General features: G+C 45.8%; 1 protein-coding gene across 1 annotated transcript; it reads right to left on the bottom strand.

Moving 5' to 3' along the window:
* Nucleotides 1–242: 242 nt before the first annotated feature.
* Nucleotides 243–4,397, bottom strand: DRD1 (dopamine receptor D1). The gene is given in 3 exon segments (XM_058815329.1): nucleotides 243–3,282; nucleotides 4,008–4,023; nucleotides 4,026–4,397. Coding segments are annotated over 3 exon segments (1,482 nt in total). The 5' UTR covers nucleotides 4,122–4,397; the 3' UTR covers nucleotides 243–1,912.
* Nucleotides 4,398–14,012: the final 9,615 nt, after the last annotated feature.

The following is a 14,012-nucleotide window of genomic DNA, read 5'->3' as shown; positions in this document are numbered from 1 at the left end:
TGCTTTTACTGCTTTCAAATCCTAGTTTAGAGCAGGGGCTCAGTGGTCTCTAGTGAGGAGGTTTTCCTCTGCTTTTAACAGAAATTCCCATCTGCCTCATGGGTGTGATCCCAAAAAAGGGCAAATGGGAAAATAAAGGAATGAACCTTCCCTTTAACACAACCAATACAACTGCCAAAAACCAGCATGTATTTAATAAATGCAATGTAGATTGCTTTATTTGACCTTCTGTTCACAAAATAATTTTATTATATGTATGAAAGCAGCATACAGGCAATAAAATTATGAAAACATTCACAATACATAAATACACAGACCTGATGCAGGATGTATATAGTTTGTTAGACTTTAAATTTTTTTTTCCTCTCAGTTCTCTTTTCCTGACAACACATTTCTTTTGATATATGTTACGAAAAAGTTGCTCCAAAGGGTATTTTCTCCCATTTAGAAAAGAAATGGATTCCTTTGAATGCTGCTGAATATTAACACCCAACGTTCCTGTTGCTAATGCTCACTGATTGCTTTTGGCATTACAGAGGGAAAGCAGCAGGGAAGGACAGTGGCAAAGTAGCAGGATTTTTTTAATTAAAAATTGGCAACTTTTTTGGAGTTCACAGGAGGGTTTTGAGATGGAGGCTGCAGTTCCAGCCGGATTTAGAAATGTTTTAATCCCAAATGGTAATGAGGCCACAATTCCTTTATAGATTGGAGTATTGACATGGCAATCTCTAAACTGTGATGTCCTCCCAGCTGCCATTATAACCCAGTGTGTTTGTTCAGAAAAGATATCCAAGACTTGAAATAAGAAAAGTCTGAGAAAGCTGTTTATCTTACATAAATACAAAACACTATATACTAAGAATTGTTATCTAAGAAGCTTTCCTTCCCAAATTGGATCCTTCTTAAGGTTGTAGTCATATTTAAGGTATTTACAGATCCACAAACTTGACATTCTAGTAAAGTCTCTGTAACATGAAACTTTTTAAAAATAAATAGCAGCAATTTCTTTTATTTCTATAAGGGAAGAAAATTCACAACTCAGTCAACTCTGGTCCTATCTTTTGAAAGAAATCCCACTTAAAAATAAAAAAAGCCCACAAGCAAACCAACTCCACATAGCATCAGTTCTGTTGATTCCTTCATTTCTTGCTTAGCTCCTTAACACTGCTCCATTCTCCTCACCAGCTCTCCAGACTATCAGAGCTTGTAATAAAGTGCTGACTGGTTGACTGGTCAAAATGCAGTTATGACACTCCAAAAATATCCCATTATTTAAACATCTTAAATAACATAAATAAAGCTAGATCTGTTGTAACATATGAAAAATATCAATTTAAAACAATAAATAAATAAAACCAGTATCAACATATTACCTCCCAAAGCTTTAAAAATAACCATTCTCGTTATAAGGCTCAATTATTTGTCAGAAATAATTTAAAGAAGGCATCTACCTACCTTTACAATCCCTCAGTCATTAATTAGGACCTGTTAACACCCACTATCACAAGACAAAGCGATCTTTTAACTTCTAGTAAACATTAATCTTTAAATACTCAACATTTATCTTTTGCCTCACTTTTACCTAGAAATTGGTTTCTCTGTACAGAGAAGAAGCAACATTTTCTTTGTAACTGCACTGTATCTAAATTTGTAGATTTTCCTCAGTGTGAACAGTACAGTTCAGCATCCTTTTTTATAACCAATTTCCAGTATCTTTTTCTTTTTATTGTTTGAAATGTTAAATTTGCTCTGAATGCCAGGAAAATTAATTCTGGGCTTGGTGTAAATGTGCATTTTTCTCCCTTAGAGCTTAGGTTCTTACCAAAAAAATCTTGCGTATCTTTTTTTTTTTTCCCCCAAAAAAGATTATTACAATATACACCATTAGGTCTGGCAGAGTAAACCTTACTGTTCAGGTTTTATGCTGCCCATTCTGTGTAATGGGATTGATCTTTTCCAAAGAAACATCAGCTTCGTAATCCAAGATACCCGACAGTGCTGGAGACATTTTCTCCAAGGTCTTTGACAGTTCACCCTCCTCGTCTTCCTTTTTAAGAGGTTCTTCTTCCGGGCAGATAATGGAGTGTGGGATCAGATAAACCAGGTTGGACTCTTTGGGGCTGGACCCTTTGGGCTCGTGCTGGCTGGAGAAGACCACGGCCCCGTTGTTGTTGATGCTGACGGTCTCGATGGCATTGCCAGCCAGGGGGCAGAGCCTGTAGCAGCCCAGCAAGGTGGAGAATGCCTTGCGGAAGTCGGCGTTGAAGGCATAGATGATGGGGTTCAGGGAAGAATTGGCCCATCCAAACCATATAAAAACGTCAAAGGTGGTGGAATTAATGCAGAAAGCCTCTGCCCCCTTGGAGGGCTGGGTGGGCTCGCAGAAGGGAATCATGCAGTTCAACACAAAAAATGGCAACCAGCAGCACACAAACACCCCCATGATCACTGAGAGGGTCTTTAACACCTTGGTTTCCCTCTTGAAGGACATTTTGAAGTTGCTCTCTGGCTGCTGGCAGTCCATGCTGCTCCTGTTGCCACCCGGGTTGTGGCAGTTCTTGGCATGCACTGCTGCTCTCTCCAGAGCCGAGATGCGCCGGATTTGCTTCTGAGCAATCCGGTATATCCTGGTGTAGGTGACTATCATGATGGCCACGGGGATGTAGAAGCTAATCAGAGAAGAGGAGATGGCATACATCCTGTTTAGGCTAGAATCACAGTTGTCCATGGTTACACCTTCTAAGCTGGCGTTGAAGTCCAAAAAGCTCGTGGTCGTAGCCTTGTGCCAGTTGAGCTGCACTGGGATGAAGGAGATCAGCACGGACAAAGTCCACGCCACGCTGATCATGATGAAGGCTGCCTTGGGGGTCATCTTCCTCTCGTACCTAAACGGGCTGGAGATGGCCCAGTATCTGTCCACACTAATGACACAGAGGTTTAAGATGGAGGCTGTTGAGCACATAATATCAAAGGCCACCCAGATGTTGCAAAATGAACCAAAAGGCCAGAAACCGGCGATCTCGGCCACAGCTTTCCAAGGCATGACCAAAACTGCCACTAAGAGATCTGACACGGCCAAGGAGATGACAAAGAAGTTGGTGACCTTGGACCTGAGGTGGCGAAAGCGAATGACAGCTGCACAGACCAGCGTGTTCCCCAGCAGCGTGGAGAGGATCAGCAGCGAGAGGAAGCAGCCCGTGAGGATCCGAAAGGAAGAGGAGTCCCTTTCCACCAGCAGCCCTTCCCCGTCCATAGTGGTGTCGTTCCAAGTCATAGTTTCTCCTGAGGGAAAATCATATCATGATTTTCATGACGACGTCAACTCCTCTCCTTGCAGAGATCACAGAGATCAGACGGCCATTAATTACTCATCACCAAACAAAGCAAAGGTCTTTTCCTACAGTCCCTTCGCCCCCAGACAGACCTCACCCTCTTTGAATCACCCTAACAACATCCTGAAAGCTCTGTGGGCAGGAACTGAAAATGCACAAACACAGTCCACCCTACAAAGAGAGGGTTTTTAGCAATCCCTTCAGAAACACACTGCACCACCCCTGCATGGAGTAGCCTAACTCAGACAGCTCACCTGTGAATGTTCTGCTGCCGTCCTCTGCAAACACACCCCACACACAGCAAAGCAATCACTTTTCCATGCTTGCATCTATTCCCACTTCAATAGACTATTGATCGAGTGTTTCCAGTGTCCACTGCACCAGTCCTTCATATTTACTGAAGCGTATCAGAAAAGATGCCTTTTCTCTGGTTCCCTAAATGTCTCACTGATGAAACACTCCATCCTTCCTCCTCACTACATTCCTGTTACAAAATGCACCAGTTCTCACTCTGTTTCTTGGCAGTATCAGAAAGCAAACCCTCACTTTGTTTCAAACTGTTTTACATTTCCAAGACAAAATAAATAAACATACAGTAGGTGTGTTTTAAAGGTTTTCAGCAAGAAGTAGCTCAGGTTATTTAGTCTGACTTAAACAAGAAATGCTGGCTCCTACCTTTCACCTCTGATTCCCTGCTTGCTCTGGGATGCAGGGCCGTCTCTCCTCCTCTTTTAGTTTTGGAATTGCATAGCAAATCTTATATACAAAACCAACACAGGAGCACTGCATTGCATCGTGTATGTGGGTTTTTTTCCCTGAAAGTGCAAACTGGCAGGGGAGAAGTAAGAGTTGGACCACCAGGAGTTATTTTTCAGGGGAGCAGCAGGTCTGTGCCGTCGGACCGTGCGTGACGGACCCTGCTGGTGTGTGCCCAGCTCCCTCCATCCCACGGCCCCTGCCGATCACTCTGCAAACTTTGTTGGCCGCATCAGTCCCAGTCGCGCTTTGTACATCCCGTTGAGGCGGCACATCAGGGCAAATCATCCCAGCAAAAGGCACGGTATTCCCAACGCTGGCAAGAGCCGATTAGCAGTTTTTCCCTCGGTCGTTTGCCGGATGAAGAAAGAGGCGAGAGGAGGAGGAGAAGGACCCGAGCGACCTTCCCTCGGCCACCACGCCGGCGATACCCGCAGTGGGTTCCTCTCCCAGCAGGAACGAGTCGCTTTAACACTCCGCTGCCAAGTTATAGCTCTCCATAACTACTCCGGAATAATCCCACCTCCCGCTCAGCGGGGCCGCGCTCCAGGGATCGGGTCCAGCTCTCACCATGCTGTTTCCCTCTCGGAAAGGCGCAGGCGGAGGCAGCTCCTCACACTCTCCCGCTGCCCGCCCCGGGCCGCGCATCTCCCGGCTGCTTCCCTGTGCCCGGGGCAGGGCTCGGCAGCATCGCCCCTCCAGGAACGCTCTGTCTGCCCGGCGACTCCTTCCTAAAGGATTAACACAAGGGAATGACAGGCATGGAGACACGCAGCAGGCAAAAAGCCACCCCCCTTCTCCTCATCTAACATCTTCTGTCGGGCGCCGCTTCTTCTGGGCAGCTTTTCCTGGGGAACAACGTCCCGGGCAGCCGGGGCCGGAGGCAGAGCGGGGTTTCGGGAGCGGCTCCCGCGGAGTTTAGCGCAGCCGGGATTACTTTGCCCGAGCCCGGTGCGCTGCTGCGGACCGTGAGTACCGGCCCCGCTCCCCCGCGACGGGCGATGCTCGGGAGGGGCCGCGGGGCGAGGCGGCGCCGCCGGGGCAGCGGAGAGAGCGCGGAGCCCGCTCGGGAGCCGCTCTGGGCGCGGCAGGGCAGCGGCCGGGGCTGGGGGCTCGGCCGGGGCAGCGCTCCGTGCGCCGCCCCCGCCTGGCGCAGCCCCCGGCTCCCGGCGCAGCCGCGGCCGCCGGGCTCCCTCTCCTGGGCGGAGCGGGCGGGCACGGAGCGGGGACAGCGTCCCACGGCGCTGCCAGCCCGGCCCGGAGCGGGGACAGCGTCCCACGGCGCTGCCAGCCCGGCACGGAGCGGGGACAGCGTCCCACGGCGCTGCCAGCCCGGCACGGAGCGGGGACAGCGTCCCACGGCGCTGCCAGCCCGGCACGGAGCGGGGACAGCGTCCCACGGCGCTGCCAGCCCGGCACGGAGCGGGGACAGCGTCCCACGGCGCTGCCAGCCCGGCCCCGGGCTGACACCGCCGCGTCCTGCGGGCAGGGAGCGGGGAAAGGCCACGGACAGCTCCCGAGTGCATCGTGCGGGACACAAACACTGCCCCGAGGGCACGGAAAGCCAGTCAGAGCACACCCAAAACCTCCAAAACCTCTTGGAAACTCCCCCGCCCCGCTCGGTAGTGAGCACCAAAACCGGAGCGGTTGTTACTCAAATCGTTCTGTTTACAAAAGTAAACAGATTCTTTCCTTGCTTACCTTAGCTGCAACAGGCAGGGAAAGATGAGCATGCTGGTTTGCAGCCTTTGCACAGGAATCTCACCCCCCAAAAAAACAGGAGATAAATATAAAAGACATCACATTTGTACTAGAAGAACAAATACTCTTAATAAGTTGTCAACATAAATTCTGTGGAGTCCAGCACTTGTGAAGTTCCTTTTGAGCCATCTATTTCTCATAATGAGACACAGTGCTAAGCTAACCTTGACTAGTTAACTGAAACACTTGTTTTCCTTTCCCCTTCTCTTTCTTTTTTTATAAATTTTAACTGCTTCTCACCAAGTTCTCATCCCGCCCTCCCCCTGCTCATTATCCTGTCCTTTAATCATCATTCATCCCCAGAGGAGGGTGAAAATAGACAAGAAAATTAATCCTGTGCTGTTTGGTAATAGAGATCTCTAATGAAATTCACTGTGAGTTTTCTTTTTCTATTTTCAAGATCCTTTTTCTATTGTCTCCTGTTCTTAAAGCTCCACACAGGTGAGGTTTAGTGCATGATAAGTATTTGCTGCAAAGGCAGCACGTTCCTGCTTTTCCAGAGAAACCCTGGGCTGGAGGAAACATTGCCTGCAGAAGAAGCCACTGAACACACTTAATTTTATTTGCAATAACTTCCAGAGGCTCTTCTAAATCAACTTTCAACCACAGCCATCCTGAATTATTCCAGGAGAAATCACAACTTGCAATCGCCCGAAAAGCAAAATTTTTGAGGCATTTTGCAGGGAAATACTGAGGTACACATTGCAGAGAAGAGAGAAGTCTGCTCTCAAGCATCTGCTCATCAGCTCATCCAGTGAACTCTTCTTTTCAGTTCGTTTTTACCAGGGAGTGGCCTTTCCTGGGGGAGAGGCTGGGCTCAGCATTGGAAGAACCTAATGCTGCTGATATGAGTGAGGCTTTCACTTGAATCTGACATTTAAAGAATCCTTTTGGATCACTACTCACAGCAGCTTGTAAGGCTCTCACAGCAATTTTCTTATTTTCCTGGCAATTCAAGCATCAGTTTCCGAAGCCAGAGCCTCTCTCCTGTCTCTCCCCTAAGTCTGTGTGACCAATCCAGGGGTGAATGTGAGGTCTGGCTCAGCCCTGACTGCAAAGCCCCTTCAGCAGTTTCAAACACCAGCAGTTCATCCAGGGCACCCTGCTGAACTCATTTGTCACTTCTGCTAATTTATGAGCTTTTAAAACTTTCATGACTTGACAGCCATACCCAGGTGAGGAACAAAAGTGAAATCCACTAAAACCTCTATTATTATTTAGGTAAATTTAATGCTGGGATTAGGCAGCAGTTTGCCACAGCTCTGGGAGCCAGTTTCACAAGTGTTGGGTCATTTTTCCTTTTGATGCCCTCTGACCAAGCTGTCCCCAGCCAGTGTGAGCAGAATCAGCTCTGGTCCAGCTCTGAGCTTGCCTGAAACTCTCAGCAACAGGATGATGGTGCAGGTGTTTCCTGGAGATTCAGAAAATAGCACAGAGCTTGTTAAATTCTCCCTGGGTACCCACATAAAACAGCTGCTTAACTTTATTTAATGTTTTTCAATCACTACTGGCTGCTGCTGGAATCAAAGCAATGGGCAGCAAAGGAGAGATTTTGTGTCTCTATTCCCACCTGCTCCTCCCAGGAGATGCTGGTTGGACAAGACCTTATGAAGACTTAAAAATATAAACACTGCGTAGCACTTTGATTCAAATAATCTTAATTCAAGCAGAAATTGGCTACTGGAAGACCAAGTCTGAGCTGAACAAAGCCCAGATCTTGCATTCAGAGATGGACATTCTTTAACCTAAATAGTGCACACACTAGACATGGAGAAAGCTTAGCTGAATTTACAAAATATATTGTAGTATGTGGATACAAACTGTACTCACATCACCCTCAGGAGGACTTTTCATGTCTGCAAGAATGGAATTTACTAAACAAGAAATCAGCTGAGGCATATTCTCAAAAATACTGTCTAAAAGAGCTGTCAGATTTGTAAATAACTGGTTATACTAATAAACTGAAATAAATTTAGCCTCAATGTAACCTTCTTGGAAAAGTCAAGTGTTCCTGGAAACCAAACAGCTCTGAAGTCTTTTAAAGATCAGTGAAGTACATTGTTTAAATTTATATAACGTTGTGTATTCCATGAGGAAAACCACAGTAGTGACTACAAAATCACAGAGCAAAAAACCACTGCTAACATCTCCAAGGATCTCAAGCTCACTCTTGAATGATAAAGATCCATCAGCAGGGAGAAAGGATCAGTGAGAGAAATGATTTCTAGTCCCCAAAGGCAGACAACAAGAGACCTAAATATTCAGTATTTGAGTGTGGGCAGTGGGTTTTTTTGACTATACATTATAGTCACTGCAGCTGGCCCTCAGTGCCTGGCAGATTCAGCAGGGCTGATCTCAAAAAGGACATCAGTGCTCAAAAAGCACATCAGCACATGTTGACTTGTGAACTATTTTTCCAGTGGCAGCCACAGAGCATCCCTTTGCATCAGGTCACGGTGAAGTATGTGAGGAAATTTGAACACTGGCAGGGAAAAGGAAAATCAAAAAAAGCCCAGAGAGGAGCACCATGTATGAAAGTCTGAATTTAAATTATTCATTTGAGGGGGCTCATTCAGGCTGGACACACAGGGTAGTGCAGGAGGGTATGAAAGGCAAGGATTTGCTTTTATTTGCTGCTCCCCGGGATCTGGAGCTCATGCACTGGTGCAGGGTGCTCAGGGGGCAGGACCAGGCACTGCTGCTCCCCTGCAATCATCTCCCCTCTCAGGCACTGATGCATCAGCAGAGCCTCATCCCCAGCCAGGAGAGCCCAAGTGCAGCCCTGGGCCACAGCAGATGGAACCTGCAGAAAGGATTTCTGCTCTGCAGGAGATCAGGCAGCCTCTCAAAAGGCAGCCTCGTGTCACCCACAGGCTTTAGGAGTGCTGAAAACCATCCTCTGCTTGTTCCATCTTCCCCTCCCAGCCCTCTCCTGCTCAGAGCCTGTTCAAGCTCTGCTCCCCTTTCCCCCCCTCCCCAGTGATCCCTCTTTGCATCTCCCCAGAGCAGATTTCAGCTGGAACCCTCCCAGACTTTACAACAAAATGGCTCTTTTGGGAGAGATGAGGAGGACAGGAAAGAAAGAGAAGCACCAAACCTGCTGCCAGGGGTCCAAGCAGAAGCTGTCACCTGCACAGTGCCCAGCCCCAGGAGCTGTGGGTAATTTAAACTCAGTGTGATGCTGCCAATAACTGTGTTATTCAATCTGCAGAGCTCATGCAGTGACTTTTTATGGGGTTTTTCCAGTTCCACCCACTCACTCCCACAGGATCAGAGAAGGAAAATTTTCCCACAAGGAATACTTGGAGTGACCTTCCTCTTGCAGCTCAACCTGCTCTGCCAATCCAAAGGCCATTTACAGGATCTTAAATCACCCTGGAAATCACTCAAGCAGGGAAACCTAAAATTTCCCCCCTTTTCCTTCTGGGATTTCCATCTGCCAGAGATACGGGGCAGGAGAGGGATTACTGCCCTGCCAACACTTCCCTCCAGAGTGGGTAGAGAGCCAAACTGCAGAGGATGATGAGAATAAATTATAGCTGAGAGGAGAGCTCCAAGGAAAGGAAAACGCATCCTCCAACTGCCTCATCCCTGCGGCACAGAACGGTGCCAGGGAATCCACAGCAAACTAACAGGATTCTTTCTTTAAAACCTGATCTACACCAACAAATTGTGAAATACCTCAAAATTTCTGATCATTTCACTGACAAGTGTAGAGACTGGATGTAATCCTGTAATTTTATATCCTAGTCCATGTATATAAAAGCTTTAGCTGATTGCTAAGGGCCTACTATGTGAAATGGCTCATAAAGTAGTAAGTCAGCACAAAAATATAGAGTGGGCCATTGCCTCTCAATTTAGGCTTTATTTGCATATGCATATTTTTACTACTATACAGCTTTAATTCTTTCACTCCACTGGACATTTTAGGCCCTCAGAAAAAAAAAAGAAACCTGAATATGTGAATCAAAAGAAAAGTCGCAGAGAAAATGACAGCACTTTTCATGGTAAAGATGGCTTTGACATATTAATTAGCATCTCAGAGATGAAATAAAGCCAGCGATACCGAATGATTCATTAGAATGAAATTAATCTGAGGAATAATTAACTCTGAGGGGATGGAGAAAAATAATACAAATAGATATATTAGCAGCAAAACTCTTCACCAATGAGTGTGACAGTGATTGCTAGCAGCAGTGGATGAGACTGCGGATAATACCATTTTCTCAGCAGATGGCTTGGTAGGTGGCACTCTCCCTCCTAAGCTGCTCTTACAGATTTACTCCTGAGCTGTGTGCCAGCATCAAATAGATCCTTACCCATATTCCAGCCCAGCCCCTGATTGATGGATGGAGAAATGTTTAACAGAACTATTTAACAGCAGATTTGTTGGTTTTCTGGTGCAGGACGTGATGATGAAGTGTGTGCTTGGTACCCACAGCAAGTAGACAACAGTTTGCTTTACATTTGGTTATTAAATTCACATTATTACACATCCAGCGTGGTCAGGCTCCACAGCCCTGCCACTGGCAGGCTACAAATCCTTGAATTAAAGATAACTAAACTAATACTTACCAAAAAATTAGAAGCATTACTTCTCACTCCTAGTGAAGAGTGTCACCATCATTTCAGAGCTGCACCACAGGAGCCCAGCCAGGTGCCCACAGAGCACAGCAGGTCCAGCCACAGCACAAAGGGTCAATCCAGCAAGGAGCAGACCACTCCAAATGTGCCAGTCCTGCAGCTCTGCTGTCTCAGGCTGCATTTTCCACCTGCAGCTCCCCACACAGCCCTGCTGTTGTTGCGATATTGCAGTTCCACCTTCAGGTTCTGGGATTAAACTCCTCTCCAAGGCTCCTTGTCAAAGTCAAACCACATAATCTGGGCTTGACAGCAGTCAGAGACATCCTACCAAGCTCAATAAAACACTGGAACAATATTCCAAACAAAAAAATCTGTACCAAGGTCTAAGCCTTGGGCTGCTTCACTCCTCCTGATGTAACTTCCATTCACTCTTTTGAAAAACCCTGTGATCCAACTGCCCCAAACGATGATGTTATCCCAAATCCACTCTCACCCTTGTTCACCTGGATCTGTTATCCTGTCCCAGCCTTTCTGCCAGGCTCACCACATCAGGCAGAACTATTTCTTCCCCCTAACATGAGTAACTTCTCCCTCCTTGCATCCTGCTTTGATGTCCTTGGCTTTTCCCTGCCCTGTTGCTGAGACAGTCTCTAACAGGCTGTACTTTCCCAGGCTGGAAACGTTCCCTGAGGTTCATCATCCACTTGTCAACATCTGTCCCAAGGTCAGGGGCCTTCCAAGGCAGCCACTTCTTCCTGCTCCCTTCCCACAAAGCTCATCAGGGCTCAGCTCCACCAAGACAGGCATCCAGAGCTGCTTCTCAGTCCATCAAACCAGCCCTCTCCATTTAGGAGAGGCTAAAAGTTACAAGTCCCATGTCAGTAGAAAGTTCCCTGATGCTTTCCAGTAATTGTGTACTATTTATGGGAATTCCCCTCTGCTTTCCAAAATTTCCCTTCTGCTCTCTAGAAATCTCCCACAGCTTTCTAAGAGCTGTGCATTTCCTTCTAGGATTTCTCCACTGCCTTATAGCAATTCCTCCTCACTTCATACAAAATTCCCTCCAGCTGCCTGGGATTTTGTAGGAAATTCTTTCAGAACTCACATTTTGCTTTCCTGGGGTTCTTCCACAGTTTTCTAAGAATCCAATTTTCCTTTCTAAGGATTTCCCATCATTTTTCTATGAGTTCCTTGTAGTTTTCCTGGACTTTTCTGTGTTTTTTCTAGACATTTCCATACCTTTCCAGGAATTTCCTGCCTCTATGAATCTCTCACTTCTCTCTAGGCACTTCTGTCAGCTTTCAGTTGTATCCACCAGGTTGTGGCCCAGTGTCAAGGGTTTTTCCATATTGGTTGTGTATCTGCATGTTGTGATGTGCCCACTTGTCCTCTGGTGTCCTGTTTTGTCATATATGACAGATTTTGTCATTAGTGGGCTGACATACCTTGTTCTCATATTTTTAACTATTTAATAAAGCCACAAGAAAGGCTCAGGAGGTGAAAGTGAAAGGATTAATCAATATCTGGTCCCTAGATGCTGATGAAAAAAAATTGTCAGGTCTGTTTGAAGGAGCTGTGAGAGCTGGCATGGATCTTTCATGGCAGCAATGATCCCACATGAGACATTTATTAAATAGCCACATCATAGAGGAAATGGCTTCCTAATCCCTTTGAAAGGCTGGTTTATCCCTTTAAACACAGCTTTATGTCCCTTCTAAATGCAGATTGGTTTTTCATCTTCATTCCCTTCCATTCTTATCCAATATTACTGTGCATCTAGAGAAAGAGGAAAATTGAGTATGCATTAATTTAGCTTGGCACAGTAGAGCATGAGTAACCTGGAACTGAGTTCAAATATTGCAGATGGAGCCAAAGCATTTAAGTGATTTTGTAAGTAACACTCTATCAGCTTATATAAGAGTTTCATTACAATTTATATTGCCAAGAAATGTTGTGTTACTTCCCTGTTTGATCAAATTTCCCAAGATAATCGTTTATTCCTTATCAGCTGAGACTGGGAAGACAGGGTGGTGGTTTTTGATGCACTTCCACAGACTCACAGAAATCACTGGCTCATTTACAAAAACAATCCTTGAACTCTCTCAGTGTGTACCGATGCCCCAGTCTGAAGTTTGGATCTTCTACATAAAATGAATGTATTTTACGTCAGGAAAGCACAGGAAATGCTGGATATACGTGGTTCACCTTGCCCAGCATTCTGCTCCTGAGAGCAAAACCCAGCACAGAGCCTTCACAGGCACCTCCCATCGAGTGCTAATGAATCATTCCCAGAAATGCTGCTGCTTTCTTCTGGCAAAGCCCTGATAACAGCCAGCTTGGTGCCAAGGCCAGCTCCTGACATCATATTCCTGATCCAGCTGCTGAAAACAGCCCAGATCCCTGCATGTGCCTTTGGGAACATCATCACATCATTCCCCACTATTTTTTTCATGGAACAGAGAAGTCTTGACATCTCTCACATTTCCCTTCATTCTGCACTGTTTTCAACCCGGGGTTTGAAATTCCTGGTCCTGCAGTGCCACTTACTGGACACTTCTGTTCATAAAAGCATGTGCAGCAGCTCTTCATTTACTCAGTTGATTCTCAGGGCTAATTTGAAATGGAGAAAAAAACATAAAATACACCAGTGTTCATTTAGGAATACAAGAAAGCAAATACAATAAAGCTTGTTTCCTAGATGAGGCAGTAATTGTGGAGGAACAGAAATCCTCCTTTTCTGGGCAGTGTAGGGAAGAATTTGCCCTGTAATAGTCTGGGAATTCTTCCAGGTGGAAACATGCAGATGGTCAAATTCATCCCTAGTTCAACAAATGTACATGGGAGTTTGCAGGATTTATTAATATATCCCTTGGGAAATGAGGCAACTGCAAGGAATGCTTCAAAAGGAGCTGGGGTGGGGTTTATTTCATTAATCCAGACATACATTTTTAGTAGAGACAAAAACATTTTAGTGTGAAAATTAGTGCAGATGAAGAAAGACATAGAGGTCAGATATTCTCTGTGACTACACATATTCACCCATTTGCCTTTCAGTTTGTAGCTCATGAGTAGCTGCTGATGATTGCTCAGAGCCATCTTGAGCTTCTCAGGATTCATGGCAAAATATCAGATTTGTTACTCAGCAATGGGAGAAATGACTCGTCCAGTGAAAGAGAAGTTATGTGGCTGCTCAAAACCATCTGCACTGAGCACACAGCAAACTATTAACTCTTGCAGCTTTGCATGTAGTGACTCAGAGAAAGAATTTAGGCATTCATATATCCGCATTAAATACTCTGCAAGCAGAATTTCAATTGTGACATGAAGAAAAGTCCACATGGGGTTTTAAATCAGATTTATAAGTTTGCATCTTTGGGATACAAGGAAATTATTACAGGCAGAACACATCAGTCCTCAGAATGCAAACCATACAAAACAATCCCAGTTATACCCAACAATAACAAATTTATTTCTCTGCACAACATCCAGCTGTTTCCATTTCCTGAACAAGGTGTTTTTCCTGTTCAGTCATTGCCATGTTTTTTAGCAACAAATGTTATGGCCTGATACCACCACAGA

This window comes from Ammospiza caudacuta, chromosome 16 (genome assembly GCF_027887145.1).
Source record: "Ammospiza caudacuta isolate bAmmCau1 chromosome 16, bAmmCau1.pri, whole genome shotgun sequence".
In the NCBI taxonomy this organism is placed as follows: Eukaryota; Metazoa; Chordata; class Aves; order Passeriformes; family Passerellidae; genus Ammospiza; species Ammospiza caudacuta.
The sequence above is the reverse complement of the archived record's forward strand: the minus strand, read 5'-3'. Positions and strand labels throughout refer to the sequence as shown.